We start from the raw sequence: 20,439 nt of genomic DNA, 5'->3' as shown, positions 1-20,439 counted from the left end.
AATTATTAAATCTCAATCTTCTTAATAACAATAAAGGCATTTTATCTTTTTACAACACATAAGCCCTTGTCAGGGAGGCACATTGTCCTTTGTACAACAAAGACAAACTCCCTTCTGGGCATGGCACATACACCCTTTATAAGCCTGAATAAAACATTTAGGCCACAAAACATTTGAAAATGGCACAGATGAGAGACTACCAAAAGAATATTGTAGCAATATTTGAATATCACTGCTTGGCTTTCAGGCCATTAATTATTGATAATAACACTGAACATTTTACTTACTTCCTTTTTAAATACCATCTTTTTGGGCATAAATTTAACTGACACCTGTATTTTCAATTAAATGCATATGCTATGCATAGCATAACCATGCCCTGGTTTGGTGATAAATTATAGGAATACTTTAGATATGCATCATTAAAAATACCATAGTATCAAATGATATTACACAATGTCAAAATGAAAATGTACCTGTTTTTTAAATTATAATTCTATATTTACTAATATTTCACAAAGGATAAAGTAATAGTTAAACGTATCTATTATTTAAAAAATAGTCCATGAAACAATACATTTCAACATTTATATTGTTAAATTATAAAGAGAAGTTCCAAAGTATTTGTTGTGATCAAAGGAAAAAGAGGAATGTCTATCTTACTCCCTTCTTCTTAAAGAGAAATAATGATAGATGAGAGTAGGTATCCCCCCTAAATGCTTACAATTCTCTATTCTGTATGACTCAACTAAATTCATTCTCAGAGTCCGTTTTAATGTTTAGTGGAATTACTCAGGCCATGTCTGTGTGGCATTAAGTGAAAATCTGTAATATAGAGTAACTGTAACTCGTGGGGTTAGGATCAAAAGTGAGCATGTAATGCAAAAAATTAATAAGACCAAAAATACCCCTCAATCACACAAAACTCAGCAAGATGCTTGTACAAATTCAATACAAATACTTGAATCTACAGAAGCTACACTTGCATATGATGTAGCTCTACTCTCAGTCACTAATCCAATTCAGCATAGGCAGGAAATGGCAAGTAAGGTAAAATTAGGCAGATCATCATAATTCAGCAACATTTTAGAATGCACACAGTACAAGGTTTATCGCCACACAGAGTATGAAGCTAAGGTTAAATCAATTATTCTCAATGGGAACGAGATGGCGATGAGGATAACTAGAATATATATCAATTTTGGCAGTTACACAAATGTACAGTTGTGCCATGTTATATGCAGGGGATTGTTTCCAGAATCCTCACATATAGCCAGACCTGCCCATACTCAAGTCCTGCAGTTGGCCCTGTGGAACCTGTATGAATGCAAAGTTGGCCCTCCGTTATATGTGGGTTTTGTATCCCTCAGATACTGTATTTTCTCTCTGCACTTGGTTGAAAAAATTCTGTGTCTAAAGTGGACCTATGCAGTTAAAACCTGTGTTGCTCAATGGTATACCGTGCTTTGAAAACAAAGCAGTTATGTCATCTCTTTGGCCTTTGTTTCAATGTCGCATTTATTTTGAAATTTCAAATTCCATTAAAAAGAATCTTGAGTGGTTTATGTTTGTCAAAAGGGATTTCAAAGTTTGGACAGGCAACTCCTAAAGCCATCTGTTGGGCTTTCAAGCCCTTCTCCTTTAGCTTAAGACAACAGTTACTTGACAAAAGGCAGAATACCAGTCCATTTGACTCAGCATGCTAGATTTAAGCTCTAGTTCAACTACTCCCACACATACGCCACAAAGGAGTATGGGCACCTCTCCTAGGACTGACCATTCTCCTCGATCCTCTTCCTGCCCAGACCTTAATGAAGAGTGTTCTTCCTCACTTTAAATGTACACAGGGGAAAAAGTTGTCAACACTAAACCAAGTGGGTAGCAAATCACACTTTAAGTGGAAAACTGAAGAGACAACACAACCTATTAAGTATATATACATTTTAACATAAGGAAAAGCAACATTCTCATGGATCTCTGAGGGAAAAGGCCTAATGGTGAATGGTGAACAAACACCTTATCAGGATTAACACCTAGTACAAAATCCTTCTCTATAAACACTTGAAAGTAAATAGGGTGTATCTCATTGAAAGAAAAAACTGCAAATACCTGGTATGTTTCCACAGGCCTGTTTTCCATATTTAAGTCCCAAATTTTGACTGACAAATAGTCTCTAGTCATCATATATCGACCACTATGGCTGAATTTTACATCAGAAATAGAGGAGATGATTTCAGAAAAAAATGACCTGTTACTGGGATCTTCAGGTTCTTCAAACACTAAAAACAAAACAAAACAACAAAAAAGGGCAAGGTGTAGAATATTCTGACTTGAACAAAGCATTTCCTGAAACACCCATTCACAAACTCCCTAAGAGTAAAGTAAAATGACAGGCTAATAAAAAACAGAAAAGCATCTCTCTGTCTAGCACCATGTAATCCCCTGAAACTTTAAGAGAATGACTTAATATTGAAGTTGAAGGTACAAAAGCAGCAGTACACTTCCAGAGTCGTGTGGCTACTTTAGCAGAACCAGACTCACCCAGGAGTTCCGACTTCAGTGCACCAGGCTGGTATATTCTGCCATATACCTCACTGACTTTGCCTATTTCATCACCATAAGAAACACACTATCTTCACCCATCCAAATTCATACCGGGATTTTATTTTCCAGTGGCCAGGTAAAATTATTTTTGTAAAAAGCATGTACCAATTTTCAGGAGTTTTAGAAATAGTCAACATGAAGACAAGACTATTGCAACCCCTTAATTTTTTAATCCAATGGTTTTCAAACTTTTTTTTGGAAGCCAAGAAAACCTCTCATCAGCAAAAATCTTCCTAGGAAGCTCAAAACAGGAAAGGAAGAAGGCAGGAAATGAGGAGGGAGGGCAGGAAAGAAAAGAACTACTACTGTACTTGAACACAATGTTGGAGAGCCCAACCATAAGTTCCCAAAGAACAGCACTAAAAATGTATTCACTGGGAACCAACAGACACATGCCTCCAAGAGAGCCTTAGTATGTGTGCTTCCGGATGAATAGCCTGGAATGTCTCATGTGGAGGTAGGCAGTTTACCAAAGGGTACAACAGGCCTTGGACACACAGGTTTAAGACTTGTAAACCTCTGTAATTGTACTTACCATGTCTGAGGCTCGTGTCAGACAAACAGAATATGTTATCATTTTAAAGAAAGACTCAATAAACTTACGTTTAGAATGCCTATCACAGAGAGCAGATGCCCTCATGTCACATAACCGAATAGTTCCTTTACTGCTGCTGTATACAAATGTATTACAGCTGTTTGGATGGAACTCTGCTGCTGTAATCACCTCTGTCAGCTCTTCCATATTGGCAGGCTTGATATCCACAATATCTGGATAGCATTTTATTAAGGAATTTCCACTTAAAAAAAGGCAAATGTAATATCTATGTTTATCAAACCTAAAATCCATTCACAGACCTAACCACAAGTTATTAATTCTGAATTGCTCTCTACTCTTTTTTGAGTATAAATCCCAGAGGGATTAAAACTTTTAATGCTAAAAATCAACCAAACAACTATTAGAACACAGGAAAATTTTAAATCATTCCAGGATGGAGAGTTTAATCTCAGAAACTATTAAGAAAAAACTGATAAATTTATCTTCATAAATAGTAAGAAAATTCCAAAACAAATAAAAACCTCAAGAGGGCAAAAAAGGGAAAACTATTTGCATCACAGATAGAACTAATTTACTTAATACAAAAAAGGAGCTAAAAAAGAAATCAATAAAAATATATGTAAATCCAGTGAAAAAACTGGAGAAGAACAAATAGAAATACAAATGGTTGATGAACATGAAAAGCTCAAATCTACTCATGATGAAAGAAATACAAATGAAAACAACAAAAGAGAATTTTTCACTAACTAGAGTAGGAAAACAGGCTTTTACCAACATACACACTGTTGGTAGAGTATAAACTATGGTAAAGCTTTGTTAATTTTTCAAGTGACATTTGGACAACATGAACATTGACAGCAGTAGTAATAGCTAACATTTATAAACAATTTTTTTAGAGGATACAAATGTCCATACTACCCAAAGCAAACTATAGATTCAATACAATCCCCATCAAAAAATCCCCAACAGCATTTTTCACAGCAATAGAAAAAAAAAATCCTAAAATTTATACGAAACACAAAAGACCCAGAATAGCCAAAGCCATCCTGAGTAAAAAGAACAAAACTGAAAGAATCAAATTACCTGACTCCAAATTACACTATAGAGCTGTAGTAACCAAAACAGTGTAGTACTGGCATAAAAAAAGACACTTAGACCAATGGAACAGAATAGAGAACTCAGAAATAAATCCACACATCTATTATAGTGAACTCATTTTCAACAAAAGTGCCCAAGAGCATACATCGGGGAAAGCATAGTCTCTTCAACAAATGGTGCTGGGAAAACTGGATATCCACAGGCAGAAGAATGAAACCAGACCACTAACTCTTACCATATACAAGAATCAAATAAATCTAAGGCCTGAAACTATGAAATTACTAAAAGAAAATATTGAAGAAATACTCAAAGACATTGGTCTGGGCAATGATTTCTTGAGTAGTACCCCAAAAAGGACAGGTAACCAAAACAAAAGTGGACAAATGGGATCAAAACAAGCTAAAAAAGCATCTGCACAATAAAAGGAAACAAGTGAAGAGATAACCCACAGAATAATGGGAGAAAACATGTACAAACCGCCTGACAAGGGATTAATAACTAGAACATATAAGGAGCTCCAACAACTCAATAGGAAAAAAATAAAAAATCCAATTAAAAATGGGGAAAAGATCTGAATAGACATTTCTCAAAAGAAGACATACAAATGGCCAACAGGTGTATGAAAAAATGTGCAACATTGTTAGTCATCAGTGAAATGCAAATCAAAACTACAATGAGATCATCTCACCCCAATTATCAAAAAGATAGGCAAAAGCCAATGCCAGTGAAGATGTGGAAAAAGAACCCTGGTACACTGTTAGTGGGAATGTATATTAGCGTAATCACTATGGAAAATGGTATGGAGATTCCTCAAAAAACTAAAAATACAACTACCATATGACCCAGCAATCCCACTGCTAGGTATATATCCAAAAGAAAGGAAATCGATATATTAAAGAGCTAATCTGTGCAGCACTATTCATAATAGCCAAAGCTTGTAAACAACCTAAGTGTCCATCAATTGATAAATGCATAAAGAAACTGTGGTACATATATGCAATGGAATATTATTTAACCGCAAAAAATAAGGAAATCCTATTATTTACAACAACATGGATAGAACAGGAGAACATTATGTTAAGTGAAATAAGCCAAGCACAGAAAGAGAAATCTTGCATGTTCTCACTCATATGTGGGAGCTAAATATTAAAACAACTGATCTCACGAAAACAGAGAGTAGAATGACGGCTACAAGAGGCTGGAAAAGGTAACTGGGAAGAGGTACAAAGTGGGGCTGGTTAATGAGTGCAAAAATACTGTTAGAACAAACAATATTAGCACAACCAACTGACTACAGTCAATTATGGTATACTTTAAAACAACTAAGAGAATGGAACTGGAATGTTCCTAACACAAGGAATTCTTAAATGCTTAAGGTGATGGAAACCCCAATTACCCAGATGTGATTATCACATATTGTATGCTTGTATCAAAACATCACATGTACTGTATAAATATATACAACTATTATGTACCCATAATAATTAAAAATTAAAAAATTTAAAAAAGGGAGTGAGATCTATACCTCTGCAGTTCTGGAGTATTAGAAAAACAAACATTTGTAGATTCAAAATCAGAAAAAGAAAAGAATTTTTTAAAACATACTTAAAAACAAATATATTCATATACATTTCTGTATTTGTATGTATACACTATATGCATGTGCACAGGTATATATATTTATCACACACTTGTATATGCACAGAAAAATTTCAGGAGAATATAAACAATAAAAAGGAGGTTTGGAGAAAAGTGTTTTTTTACTGTAAGCATTTCTACTGACTTGATCACTCATCATGACTTATACAAATTTCGTTTTCTAACCTTAACAAGACCATTTTTATAATTAAAAAACTTTTAAATAACTCCATGAATTTTATTATTTAAACAAAAATAACTTATAAAAATATTCCTATTTTCATAGGTACAATAGGAAAATTCCTTAAAATTCCATGAATTCAATACATTATATGCCCTTTACCAAATAACTTACCCAATGTTTAATCATTTAAATACAAAGAAAAAATAAGCAGCCACATTTATATTAAAAAAGACACTAAGAAAAGAAGGAATTATATACATTAAGGAGAAATGAAAATAACCCAATATGGGCACAACATGCCTTCTTTACCAAACACCAAAAAAGGAAACCAAATGGATACTGAAACTTCTGTCCGTAATTTCCAGATGCCAAAGATTAATCCGCAAATCATCTGCAGATAAATATGTTTCATAATCACTATTAATAGAAATTGAGTTGATGTGGTATGTATGAGCATTGGCAAATATTCTTCGTGGACTGGCCTCGACCATCAGATCCATGGGCCTAAAGACTGGCACCTGTCAATAAGACACACGAGAAACAGAAATTACAAAAGGCTCATTGTTTCAAATAGCAGTTAAGGTTCAGAAAATTTCATTATTTTAGTTTTTGAGGGAACATAGAACAGTACAATAGTATATAAATTTACTTTTAAAAGGCAACTGATGTTGATCCTTTAAAGTGTTGAAGCTCGAAGAAGAAAAATGAATTTGGGCAGTTTACCTTCTTTTACTGGTAGCAATATTAGAATTTGCAGTTCTTCTTAGTACCAATCTTTTGCTTGAAAAGTCTTGCCAAGCTAATAAATGTTTATGGATCAAATTAAAGATGCTAAAAAGAAAACCAACCCACTGCATCTAATTCTTGGTATGTTTTTAGCTACAACTGTAAGATTTGGTCTATTTCTGCTTTTTTTATCTCCAAAGAAAATTAATCTTGAAACTCAATTTTATAATAGCTGATATTCCAACCATGAGAACAAAAGAATGTGGTCTAGTATAAAAGACAATCTTGTATTTGAGTCCTGCTCCTGTCCCTGGCTACAGCGAGACCTCTATGTATGACAGTTTCTATGTTTAACACCATGACTGCCACACTAGAGAAAAAATATTTTTCCTTGGGGCCGTGGTGTTTTATTATGAAAACAGAACTTCGAAAACAAAAAGATTATAAATTTTTCATTGTTTTGTGTTTTTTCCTAATAAAAAAGTAATACAAAACTTGAAAATTAATAATATAAAAAGTAACGTGAAAACTTGAAAAACAGTTCATAAGGGTAAAAGTGTTTTTCTTCACTTGTCAGGCTTAAGTGTAATTTAATGGTAAACATAAATACAGAAAAAAATTATTGACTTCATTTAATACACATTTTTAGAATTAAATTGACGATATTAATTGTAACAATAAGAACATCAACAAGATTTTCACGAACCAACTGCATGGTTTTGCCCAGGTTTTACTTCATGAGTCCGGGGCTCAAACTAGCAGGAGTTAAATACAACTCACATGGCAGTTAATGTGTTAAATGGAAATTATTCAATGTCCTACAACGTGATTAATTACTGGGGAAGAGGGATAGACTGTAATTATGCCTACTCAAGTTCTGTCTGGAAATATGTTATATAATATAAATACAGGTAACTATTATGAACTTACTCGTAGTGTAGTAACCGTAGTAGGATCTCTATACCTTCCATCTTCCTCTTTCAAGTTATACCCTTCTGGTCTTTTGTCTCTTTCACTGATTTTCCACAATTTTATTGTTTTATCTAAGGAGAGAATAAAGAAAGTCCTTAAACATAAAAAAGGTAATACTGATAAAAAACATTTTACGGCATTTAAAATAGGCCATTTCATATTTTACCTAAAAAGATTCCAAGAAAAAACCCATTATCTTACTAAAAACTTTCCTATTATCAGGTGAATAAAAACACATACACATATAAGTATAGAAATCACAAATTTATACATTAATGGCACTCATAAAATGCCACATGATATTCAAATTAAGTCACAGCCAGGTCTCTATCCTTTAAACATAATTAATGCTAGAGGGAAAAAATTGTGTATACGTATGTATATGCAAACACATATGTCTATATATACATAAACATATATTAATACATATACTCATGTATATTCAATATTTAATTTTTAAAAATTTAAAGAGAATAAACAATGTAGTCGTTAAGACTGCCTATTATTTAGACTCAAAATCCTATGAAAAATCTCCCTTGGTCCCACCTTCCCAGCAGATCCTATCAAAGACTCCACAGAGTCCTTCACAGGCCTGGATGCTTCCTTCTAAAATCTATCTTTGCCCCTCCTGTGTCAGGGATTCATATGTAGAAAACAGGGTCTGAAAAAAAACTGATTGAAAGGATACACTGAAGACCTTTAAGAAGACAAAATTCCTAGGCATTTAAGGATATAAATAAAGACATCTTTTTAAAAATAAACTTTTATTTTGAAATTAAATTTACAGAATAGCTGTAAAAATAAAACACTGTTCCTATACACCCTTCACCCAGTTTCCTCTAATGTCAACATCTATGCAACCATGATACATTTGTCAAAACTTAGAAATTAATAATGTATACTACTATTAACTAAACTATACTTTACTCAAAATTTCACCAGGTTTTCTACTAATATCCCTTTTCTGTTCCAGGATCCAATTAGTTATCAAGTTTCCTTAGTCTCTCTGACTTTAACAGTTTCTCACATTCTCCTTATTTTTCTGGATCTGGACAGTTTTGAGTAGTGGTGGGCAGATATTTTGTAAACTATCCCTCAACTAAGTATGTCTGCTGTTTTTTCATGATCAGACTGCGACAAAGGGTTTTCAGGATGAATAGAGAGATGAAGTAACTTCTCAGGGCATCATTTAAGGGGATACATGGTATCAACATGACTTATTGCTCGTGGTGTTAACTTTGGTCACTTGATTAAGTGTCTGCCCGGTTTCTCCACTGTACAATTACCATTTCCCCCTTGCCAGACTCTATCCTTTGGAAGTGAGCCACTAAGTCCAGCCTAAACTTAAAGGAAGAATTAAGTTACACTCCCTATAGGACAGAGTATTTATTCACACATACTATTTAGAATTCTCCAACAAGAAGCATCCTTTCCCCCTATTTATTTGTATCACTATGGACTCATGTATGCTTATTTAAAACTTTGTGCTAAAATCCTAAAACAGCATTCTTATATAAAAGCACCACATTCCTAATGATCTTTCATAAGCAAATGGGTGTAACAAAAGTTTTTGAAATAGTGTATAAAGGCATTTTATAGTAGTTAAAAACAACTCAGAGACGCCAGTGACCCTTGAGCCCGGTAACCCAGAGAACATGATAACTGCTCCATGGATGCCCTTCTCAAGTGTAAACAGAGAGAAACTGCTAACTTTAGTAACTTATAATCTATTAGTTCTTCTAAACCCATATAATCTTGTTTATAATTATGTCGAAGTAATATGTGTTTTCTGTGTGCTATTTAGTTTACATACATTTACATATTTTATATATATTAATAGATATGAGCCTAAATTCTGTACTTGGGGAGAAGTAAATATTTGTTCTAAAGTCGCTACATAAAGATGACAAGTGTGACAGCCCCACCCATCCCCACAATTATCTTGCCTTGTGGGCTTGTTTAAATCCATCACCCTTATTAAAGATCCAGATAAAGAAACCACAATATATTTATCAAACTTTCAGATAAGATGAAATTAGTTTTTGGTTTCTAATAGTGTTATAGGAAGAAAACTCTTGAACAAAAAAACTGAAAAACCGAAATACCCCTGACCAAACCACTGGAATTCCCAGTGGTTTCTCCTTCCACAGGCCTTTGCAGTGTTCAGTGACTAGAAAGGCTCCTCCGGTGCTTACATGTTGCCAGAGGAGCACATGGAGGCCTCTATGGAAGACATGTATGGATAGAAAGAGAATTGAAAGATAGTTAAGATTTAATGTATATGTGAGTTGAGCTGCGATTTGCTTCCAAATAACACTGCGGGGAGGGGAAGGAGAAGTACCTAAGAAACAAATTGGCCATGAACTAAGAATTGTTGAAACTGGGTGAAAAGTATGTGAAGCTTCATCAGACTATTCTCTCTACCCCAGCCTACATTTTAAAGACATTTCCCTTTATAAAAATTAAACCAATTTAGCCTATAATAAACTGCCATAAAATATTCCAATACAGGAAATGTATAACATAAGACTTCCGAACATTTACTTCTAAAAGTACAAAGTATATAAATAGTGTAATTATGTATTATTTGATTATTTGATATTTTCTAAAGAAAAGAGCAGTGTCTCCAAGTGCTATTTGAAATAACAGTTTATCATATAAATTAAAACTGATCTAAGTGAAGCCAACATGTGACAGAAGTAAACACAGTTCCTCCATCTATCATGCTGTGAGTTAAATAGTTTAAATAGGCTTTAGGTAGTTATTTGTTTATTTTTTTTTTAATGAGGAGGAGAGGGGAATGTAGTTTATTGTGAAAAAAGGCAGAGGGCACAAATTTCGATGGGTTGGTTGGAAACAGCTTTGATAATCAGAAAAATGAGCACCTAGGAGGAGGCAAACACTTGCATCAGCGAGTGTGGCATCATTTGTGGACTGCATTTCTAAGAACTCAACATAGTGGGCTCTATGGCATAAATCAGATGTAAGGGGCACTCAATATCTTCCACCATGTCACACCCTAGAAGTCACTTGAGTTTACATGCTGCAAATGGCAAAGAACGGTAAGGTCTAGGTGCTAGAAATTTGCTTCTATTAACAGGAGATAGGATAACCTTATGCCAACCTCAAAAAGTTTTAGTAACAGATTTTTATAGACCGTGGCTACCTGGAACTCAAGTATCCCTTCAATCACTCTAGTGATTCTCTTTAGACTCAAGACCCCAACCAAGTAACAACAACTCATAGTAAAAAAATTTAGAAGAACAAAATGATATCACCCAATTCTTTCACTTGTCATAAAGGACTTCTAATTCAGGTAGAGTCATGAGTCATTACACAGCTCTAATCCTCACTTAGTAACTTTCCCTGGACAAGTGATCTTCTTCCAGCCACGTGGCTTGTGGGGAAGAAGGCAGTATGGTAATGGGGTCAAGTAGGAAGAGGCTCTCCTAGAGAGCATCCTGAAACGGAGACCATCATCTGACAAAAGTACTTTGTATTTATAGTTTGAAATACTCTTTGTAGAATCTAAGAACACTTAAAAAGAAGGAAAGGAGGCCGGGCGTGGTGGCTCACGCCTGTAATCCTAGCCCTCTGGGAGGCCGAGGCGGGTGGATCGCTCAAGGTCAGGAGTTCGAGACCAGCCTGAGCGAGACCCCATCTCTACTAAAAATAGAAATAAATTATCCGGACAACTAAAATAAATATACAGAGAAAAAAAACTAGCCAGGCATGGTGGCGCATGCCTGTAGTCCCAGCTACTCGGGAGGCTGAGGCAGGAGGATCGCTTAAGCCCAGGAGTTTGAGGTTGCTGTAAGCTAGGCTGACGCCACGGCACTCACTCTAGCCCAGGCAACAAAGTGAGACTCTGTCTCAAAATAAAAAAAAAAAGAAGAAGAAGGAAAGGAAATTAACATTCATTGAGCACTTGCACTCTTTATGTATGCCAGAAGCTATCCCATTTACTATTTGCAACCATACTATAATACAGAAATTACTATCTCCAGTTTGCTGAGGAGGAAAAGTCAAGTCAGTGTTAGGAAACTGCCCAAGGTTAGTAAGCTGAGAAGTGGCAGAAAGAGCCATGTGACCTAACTCCAGTGGGGTAGCAGCCCATTCTTCTCACTACGAACTGGGTGTGCTAAGCAAAAACTTGGTCCTGAGAATCTTTCAGATAATCTAAAAACTATAACTGAACAATAAAAAAGGGAAAGAAGTAGAGTTTATATTCTGTATAGGGAAGGAAAATCTCCTTTTCAGAGGACTCTTAAACAATGATTTTTCTGAAAAGAGGAGAGTATCCTCTATGGGTTATGTGCACACAGTGGGCACATGAAAAGAAAAAATGTACACTTACCATTGGTAGACAATAAAAACTGAGCAGCATTTTTCTGGGGTAACCACCTAATTTTGTTGATCTTTTCTTCTATTTCTAAACTTTTCAAGTAGTCAAACTCTGGTTCATGGCTCTGGAAGGTGCTGTAAACATTATATTCTCCTCTGCTATGAGACTGGATTTTGTTCTACAATGGAAACAAAAATATTTGGACCATTGTTGAAAGGTATTTCAAAATAACCAAACGTAATCAATTCCAACAGACCCTGTAAATTCTAAATAGCTCATTAGCTTTATCTTACATATAATTATATTCTTTATATGTAAAGGCCTTCAAGGAATAAATAAGAAAGCTTAAAGAGAAAAAAAGGCTAAGTAAAGCTCAATAAATCACCCCAAGTCATTAAGAAAACAGTGACATTAAAATATGAATCAATTTAATTACTAATTTACTGTTGTATTTTTCATAGCATGGAGGCCTACTGATGAAAAAAACTCTGAGCAGCCATAATGAGGGAGTTCACCTAAGAAGTAAGGATTAAAGCTTGCTCAGAAAGAGATGGCTGAGGCAACAGCTCTTTCTCTCCCCACTCTAGGGTCAACTGCCAATCTCTTATTTAACATTATGTACCTTTTCCTTTCTGATACTTGCCTTTCCATTATTTCACTCCTGAAAAACTCAATATAGAAGAGCTCTCATAAATGCAGTGATAGTGACACCATTTTATTCCTACCTCGCACCCCAAGACCACTGCTACAGACAACTCAGTTACTGATCAAGCCCATATTCAGCACTACCCCACAATGGTCCCATGCCACCCCACCAACGACTGCTTACCCTCCTTGAGTTAGCCTTCTATGGGTCTCACACACACTAATGATTAATTTCATTTAGTATCAGTCTGAAAGAATATAATTTAAGCTACTGAATAAAGAGACTATTTGTGAAGGATTTCAGTTAACACTAATACCTCAGCAAAAGTGAGAATTATAATCATGTTCAGAATTTCATCTTTTGACCTATCATCACATGATTAAAAACCTTTTCATCAGAACCACTAAAAGTCTAGTTCAAAGAAGAACCTACAGAAAATAGTATAAATATAGAATTCAGTATTATTGACAGTCAACTATTTTAAGTGAGTTATCCAGTCAAACATTTAGGATTACTTAATAATAAAAATAGATTATTATTCTCCATATCAAAAGAAAACCTCCTTGAATCACCTTGAAAGTGCATGTTTTGGGTTGTTTTTCCCATTAGCTGGATGATCTGCATTGTTCATGTGCAGTTACATTTGACCTCTTTGACAGCAGTATCACTTATTAGAGACTGGGTCTGTCAATGCTAAGAATACCGAGTGCACCACAAAACATAAAAGCCACACCAGGGACACACAATGGGGTAAAAATCAAACTTAGAGTCTTGGTCTCATTACCATACTTATATACCAAATTAGATAACCAAATCCATTACACATATATACTCAAATATCACTTTAGAAGAAATTTCATTATTCTTTCTCCTAAAATTACTCACCAAGTCCTACAAGGTTTATCATCATACTCTGCAAGAAAACTACAATGTGCTAAAAAGCAATTCAATTTTTATTTTTTTAAAAGACAGTGTCTCACTCTGTCATCCAGGCTGGATGGAGTGCAATGTGTGATCAAAGCTCAAAGTAACCTCAAACTCCTGGGTTCAAGTGAACCTCCCACCTTAGCCTCCAGAGTATTTGGGATAACAGGCATGTGCCATCACACCCAGCTAATTTTTACATTTTTTTGTAGAGATGGGGTTTTGCTATGTTGCCCAGGCTGGTTTTGAACTTCTGGCCTCAAACAATTCCCCCTATCTCAGCCTCCCAAAGTGGTACGATTACAGGCATGAGCCACTCAGCTTCAATTTTTAATGTTACATTTTAAACTTTGGTTTTTCATGTAATATTTCAAAGAGAGACTAGAGTATATACTACAATGTACACCAGGTGCTAGTGGGATAAAGATTTAATAGCACAGAATTCTCACCTTCAAGTAACCTGTGTCCATAAAACTTTAGTCAAAAGTAGAAATTAAGATCCATACAATTGAGGTGAGCCATATGAAGTGCCAAGGGCAAGCCAAACACTATATTTGATGAGTAAAGAAAAGGGCAAACCTATGAAAATATTTTCTGAAACAGAACAACATCACCCTGAAGACTCAATAACAACATTGTCAATAGACACGATCTATTACATGATCCAAAACCAAAACCATAGAGGTGTCTGGCAGACTCAATGGACTTCATGAAGCACCATCTCTTTGCAACACAAAAAAATTATATCACACAGGGAGAAAATTATGTCTAAAAAAAGATGTCAGACTGAACACATACATTAGCCTCCCCTCTCCTGAAACTCCACTAAAATTACAGTAAAACAAATTTTAAAGACAAGCCTACAGGACAAAAAAGAAAAAAAAAAGGCAGAGATGACAGCAGCAGTAACAAAATAGAAGAGGCTACAAAACATGCGTATGCCCAGTAGTAGCCCAGTAACCCTGTCATAGTGTCAATACTACTGAGAACAGAGCCCTCAGCAGCAGCAGAACTTTTCCTAACACTTGGGGAAGGGCTATTTAGATTATAATGACTGTGACGTTGTTTCCTGCAGGAACCAAGGACTGTGAGCAAGTCTGAATACAAAGAAACACAATCTTATGTCCTCAACACTGTGCCACTCAAATGAGAATGCATCAAAGAATGCATTTTTTATTTTTGCTTTAAAACCTCACCTATAGTCACAGAGAATTTTGATACATCTTTGAAAGCTTCATATTGGGGTTTATTTACCTGCACTGTCTTTTGACCTCCCTCTTTTTTCTTAGCTTGCCTTTATGATAACTAAGAGAATCTATTTTCTTGACCATACAATCTATTTGTGTGAAATTTTCTGTAACAAATTTAGAAGTGCTTTATCTCCAACACCTATAATAGTGCTTTGGAATCTTTGAAAAAGACACATCTGACATACATTAAAAACACAGTACACAAAAACATAATTATACATTTTCAACATAGATGCAAACAGAATTCACAACTATATAAAGGATACTATATTATAACCAAGTTTTAAAGCAAAGTAACGAAGACAGTGTGGTACTGGCACAAGGACAAATACGCCAAAGAAACAGGCCCTGAAATAGGCCCAAATTATGACAAAGGTGGCTTTGCTATGCACAGTCTTTTCACTAAATGGTGTCAGGTTAATTGACTATTCATAGGAAATAAAATGCAGCTTGACTCCTACCCTCAAACCACTTGTGTGAACTGATTCCAGATGAATAAGAGATACAAATGTGAATGTACAAAACTAAGCTTTTGGACAACACTGTCCAGCAGAACTTTTCTGCAATGATGGCAATATCTACATCTGTGCTGTCCAATATGGCTGCCACTAGCCACACATTGAGCACCTAAAATGTGGCTACTGTGACTAAGAAAGTGAATTTAAAATTTTATTATTAGTAGTTAATTTAAATGTATTTATTTTCATTTATTTTAAAGTGGTAAGGCAGACTGTTTTCAAAGAGGGCCATGGAGATAGGTATAGGGACCACTCCAACAGGTCTTGCAGTAGGGGAGAGAGACTGGACTCAATTCCCGATTAATTTAAATATAAACAGCCACATGAATCTAGTGGCAACCATACTATACAGTGCAGTTCTAAAAGATAATATCTTCCTGGACCACAGAGTAGAAAAGTATTTCTTACACAGGACTGCAACCATATGGAAAATATTGATCAATTACACTATATTAATAACCTCTATTTATTAAAATTCACCATTCAAGTCCCACAATGGAAGATACTTCCAACGAATGTAACTGACAAAGGGTTCATATGCAAAAAGTATAAAGAAACGCCTACAAATCAGTAAGAAAAATGACAAACAACCCAGCAGAAAAACAGATTTTAAAAGGCACTTCACAAAAGATATCCAAATAGTCATAAACACATAAAAACCTCAACTTCAATGTTAATCAAGAAAGTACAAATTAAAACAACAAAATACATTCACAACCCCAGAATGTTTGAAATTTTAAGACTGATAATACAAAGCATTGGCAAAGATGTGGGAATAGCCAGAAAATTCCTTACTGCTCTTGAGAATTAAAACTGGCAGAACCACTTTATACTGTGATGTCTACTAAAAACAGAATGCCTACCCCCATGGCACACTAATTTCATTCATGACTGCACACCAAAAAACATGAGCAAGAATGTTCACAGCAGCATTTCTTAATGGCCACAATTTCAAACAACCAGAATGTCTGCTTTCTACAACACAATTGTGGATTCCAGTTATAAAAAAGTTCTAAAACTACAGGCCTAACTAAGTGTGAGAAGACACTCACATCTTCCTCTATGAGAAGACTCACAAGGAGAGGAAGAGGTAAGAGAAGGTTTAATGGAAGTATGGGAAGCTCTATTTCTTCACCTAGATGTTTGCTATCTGATAATCTGCTGTTTGGTGCACTTTTCTGTGTATATTTAGTTTTAAATAAATTTTTCTCCATGTATATTTAACAGAGATTTTAAAAATACACCACATCAAATGGTGCAGACACTATAGAAAACAATATGGAGGTTCAAAAAAAAAAAAAAAACTACACAAAAACAGAACAGAACTACCACATTAGCCAGAAATTTCTCTTCTGGATTTTATCCAAAAGAATTGAAAATGGGACCTCCTCAGAGAGGTATATGTGTAGCCATGTTCATAACAGCATTATTCTCAAGAGCTAAACGGTGTAAGTAACTCACACGTGCATCGACAGATGAATGGATAAAGAAAATGTGGTCTATCCACACAACGGAATATTACGCAGCCTTAAAAAGCAAATCCTGACTGCATGATTCCACTTCTAACAGCTATCTAAAGCAGCTAAATTCATAGCAATGGAACAGTAGCATTGTGGTTTTGTCAGGGGCTGGTAGGAGCAGAAGGTGGAGTTCTTGTTTGGTGGATGCAGAATTTCAGTCATGTTGGACTGGGGCTGGGATGTCCTGGCAATCTGTTGTACAGCAATGTGCATGTGTTGACAATATTGCACTGTAACTTGGAAACTGCTGGGAGGGTAAATTTTGTGTTTTTGGCAACAATTTTTAAAAAACAATACACAGAAACAATATACAAACGCTCCTCAATTTATGATGGGGCTACAGCCCAATAAACCCATCATTCAAGTAGAAAATACATTCAATACTGACAACACAGCAGACCTTGAATTCTTTAATATGGTTATGATGAGAGAAACAGAAAAAGTAGGTTCTATTTTTCCTACCAGTGGCACTTCTCAAAAAGTCAGGTCATTTGACTTATTTCTTCTTACAAGGGCATGTATTTAAAATATTAGCACTTCAAAATCTTCAGTGGAATTTCGGAAAAGAATCACAGGAGATGACTATTCTTTAAAATAATTTTTTGGGTCGTATTTTCTAATACAAGTAAAATGTTTCAACCATTTCAGTAACTACATGTTAGACCTTCAATTCCAAATGAATATATTCCTTACAGCATTTAGGAAAATACTAAATACTAACACTTTGATTATGTCTATTGAACCCATACTACAGCAAAAATTTCCCCCGTTAAAAAAAAATTCCAGCCATCTTTTTCACATTTGATTTTGACTTTAATAACAAACCACCACCTACAGAAGATGAAAATGACTTCGTTCTCAAGCAAAATATCTTTTCCAAATTAGCTTTTAATTGACAACTTATATTTTAAAATAACACCATGTCCTCATTAAAAATGAATCTTCCTGAAACCCACAGAATGTTAAGCCTGTGTATTATCCATCAAGATTAAACACGGTATGCAAAAGGAGTTTGTACAGGTTTTTCTCCAAACACCTTTCTTTAAAACAAAACCGAAATGTAGAGAGCCATCACCTTTCGGTAAAAAAAATACATTCAAGGGCAGAGAAAACCTATGGGAAGGCCCGTTCTAAATTCTAATTAAAATTAATTTGTCTATAATTTGTTTATCTAGCATGAAAGACAACAAAGAATACTGAAAAGATGACGTCAGAAATTCTGGGTTGTGGTTTTTAGTTCTGCCACTAAGTAACAAAGTGATTTATTTATATCTTGACTTTATCATTAGTAAATAAAGGGAAACTGTAATATCTTTAAGGTCCCATGTTATCTCAGAATTCTTATGGTCAAATTTTTAGCTGCTTGAAAACAGGAACGAAAAACTTATTTAGTTCCCCCTTCCCACAAGACCATTCTCTGTCAAGCAAAGCTTGAATCTTATTTTCTTCCAACCAAAAAAATAAATAAATAAATAAAAAATAAGTAAATAAAAGGAAACATTTTTAGTGTTTGTGCATCTTCTAATCAGACACTATTAACCATTTCTTTTAAAATTAAATTACCTACCTCACTGGGGTGTTGTGAGGATTAATTCATTAGTGTTTGTAAAGCACTTTGAGATCCTCAGGTCAAAGGCGCTATAGAAGTGCAAAGTAGTAGTATTATTACTAGATTCTTTGCTTATTTAAGGAATTTCACAATCCTTTAAAACCTAACTCTGTGTAATGATTTAGACAACTACTGGTAAAATCCTGCAAGTTATCTACATTACTTTAAACTTTTTGAATATATTATAGTCAGGGGCAGATGTTGCAAAGCATGATTTTAAAGGTTAAACTCTGATCTACAAATGGAGGGAGAGAGTAAGAAAAAACCCAGTGTGACAAATCTTGTTTAGCACAAAATTTTGGTGAGAAATCTGGTCTATCAGGTTTAGAAGTGTGCCTAAATTTTAAGAAAAACAAAACAAAAACTCACTTTAATTAGATTCTGAAATTTTCTCTTTCTTCAAAGAGAAAAAGAAACAATCTCCCATCAACTCCCGTTAAAAGCTAGCATTGCACTTATAAATTACATGCACATACATGCAACTGTCATTTAAACCTTTATATTTAAATCACTGTTACAGTATTAGCATGAACTAACGTCATAACTGAGCTGCTTTTTCTTTAAACTGGCCTCCCACCTCCAATTACACAAAGCAAACTAAGCATTGAGAAGAGGTCAAAGCAACTTTGCTCTATGGAGCTTTAAGAAAAAAATTATAACCGAGGGTCAAGGCTTCAAAACTGGTTAAAATCTTCGATTATTCCACCACTTCCCACCCCATTCTCTAACCAAATCTTTTCACAATTAAAGTGTGTTTTAAAATCAAGACAGCACACGCACATGTACACACATGCACACAAAGCTTAGAGAACAACAGCTCTCTATATATTGGATGTTCTACTCAACACACACTTCTTTAAAGAAATTCCAACATTTTCTGAGGAGATTCTCCAGTACAACACAAGCCCCAGTCCCAAGATCAAACTGAATTTAGATATTAAATTTTAAACACTTACCTCCTGCTCCTGTTGAAAGATGACAACTCTGCCACCTTTATCCCCTGTTGCTAGTAATTCTCCAGAATGATTAAATTCTACTGTAGAAATTATATCTGCTGTGTAATTGAAACAAAAAAAAAGACATTAGTTTTTCTTTCCCAACTTACTAGTTTCAGAACTTAGAATATTCTTCCTAACAATCAGTATCAACCTGCCACCAAAAAGTGAATTTAAAGTTCTTTTATAAATATTTTGAACCACCAAAAAAAACCTCCCCAGAATAAACCAGTATGAAACTATTTTAATGAACAGAAACACAACAAATAATAAACACTAGTAGTATATTAATATTTCACTAAATTCATGAATGCAAAGAAATCAACAACCTGTGAAACATTCTATGACAGCACCCTTAACCTATAATTATCTTTCTAATTTTCTTTCTTATATACCTAAATTAAAGCAATTACAACTCCTTGTTACGTACATGAGCTGTTATAATTAATACTGAATTAAAAATGTCAATGATCATGACATGACTAGCCTCTCTGCCAAGCAGCAGGAAAAGCTAGGTGGGTGGGCTTGTTGCAGGACAGGCTCAATGCCTAACAAGGGGAATACTTTGACCTTCTTTCAGTGAACTGGCCACGGAAAACCTAAAGTCAGTCAGGAAAGCATTTACAGCATTAAAAGGACTGAGACCTGGGGTTAGGGGATGAGGTGAGGAGGCATATTCCACACCTACTTTATCCTAGGAAGACAGAACCAGAATCAAGTAATAAAAGCAAGCAATAGGGCACAACACCCCAAATGGAAAACAGTACCAACTCACAGAGCTAGTTACAGTGCGATCTCTGAACATGTGATTGGGGTGGGGAGGAGAAGAAAAAGAGTTTATGGCAAGATGCAAA

The 20,439-nt window shown here is 34.9% G+C and overlaps 1 protein-coding gene across 6 annotated transcripts in view; it reads right to left on the bottom strand.

Annotated features, from left to right (window-relative positions):
* Positions 1 to 20,439, bottom strand: part of PPP2R2A (protein phosphatase 2 regulatory subunit Balpha) — a 62,617-nt gene that overhangs the window by 4,029 nt on the left and 38,149 nt on the right. For 2 of the 6 annotated variants that reach the window (XM_045535793.1, XM_045535795.1), the window contains 6 exons: positions 19,547 to 19,644; positions 12,136 to 12,301; positions 7,737 to 7,849; positions 6,421 to 6,598; positions 3,208 to 3,372; positions 2,110 to 2,279 (listed from right to left, as the gene is read on the bottom strand). In XM_045535793.1, the coding sequence (XP_045391749.1) occupies positions 2,110 to 2,279; positions 3,208 to 3,372; positions 6,421 to 6,598; positions 7,737 to 7,849; positions 12,136 to 12,301; positions 19,547 to 19,644 (890 nt within the window). Of the gene's footprint in view, positions 1 to 2,109; positions 2,280 to 3,207; positions 3,373 to 6,420; positions 6,599 to 7,736; positions 7,850 to 12,135; positions 12,302 to 18,548; positions 18,620 to 19,546; positions 19,645 to 20,439 lie in introns of those variants that run through there. The other 4 variants (XM_045535796.1, XM_045535794.1, XM_045535797.1 and 1 more) reach the window with 4 other exon arrangements.

The sequence above is a fragment of the Lemur catta genome, chromosome 22 (assembly GCF_020740605.2).
Source record: "Lemur catta isolate mLemCat1 chromosome 22, mLemCat1.pri, whole genome shotgun sequence".
Classification (NCBI taxonomy): Eukaryota; Metazoa; Chordata; class Mammalia; order Primates; family Lemuridae; genus Lemur; species Lemur catta.
This window is presented reverse-complemented; position numbering and strand designations above follow the sequence as displayed.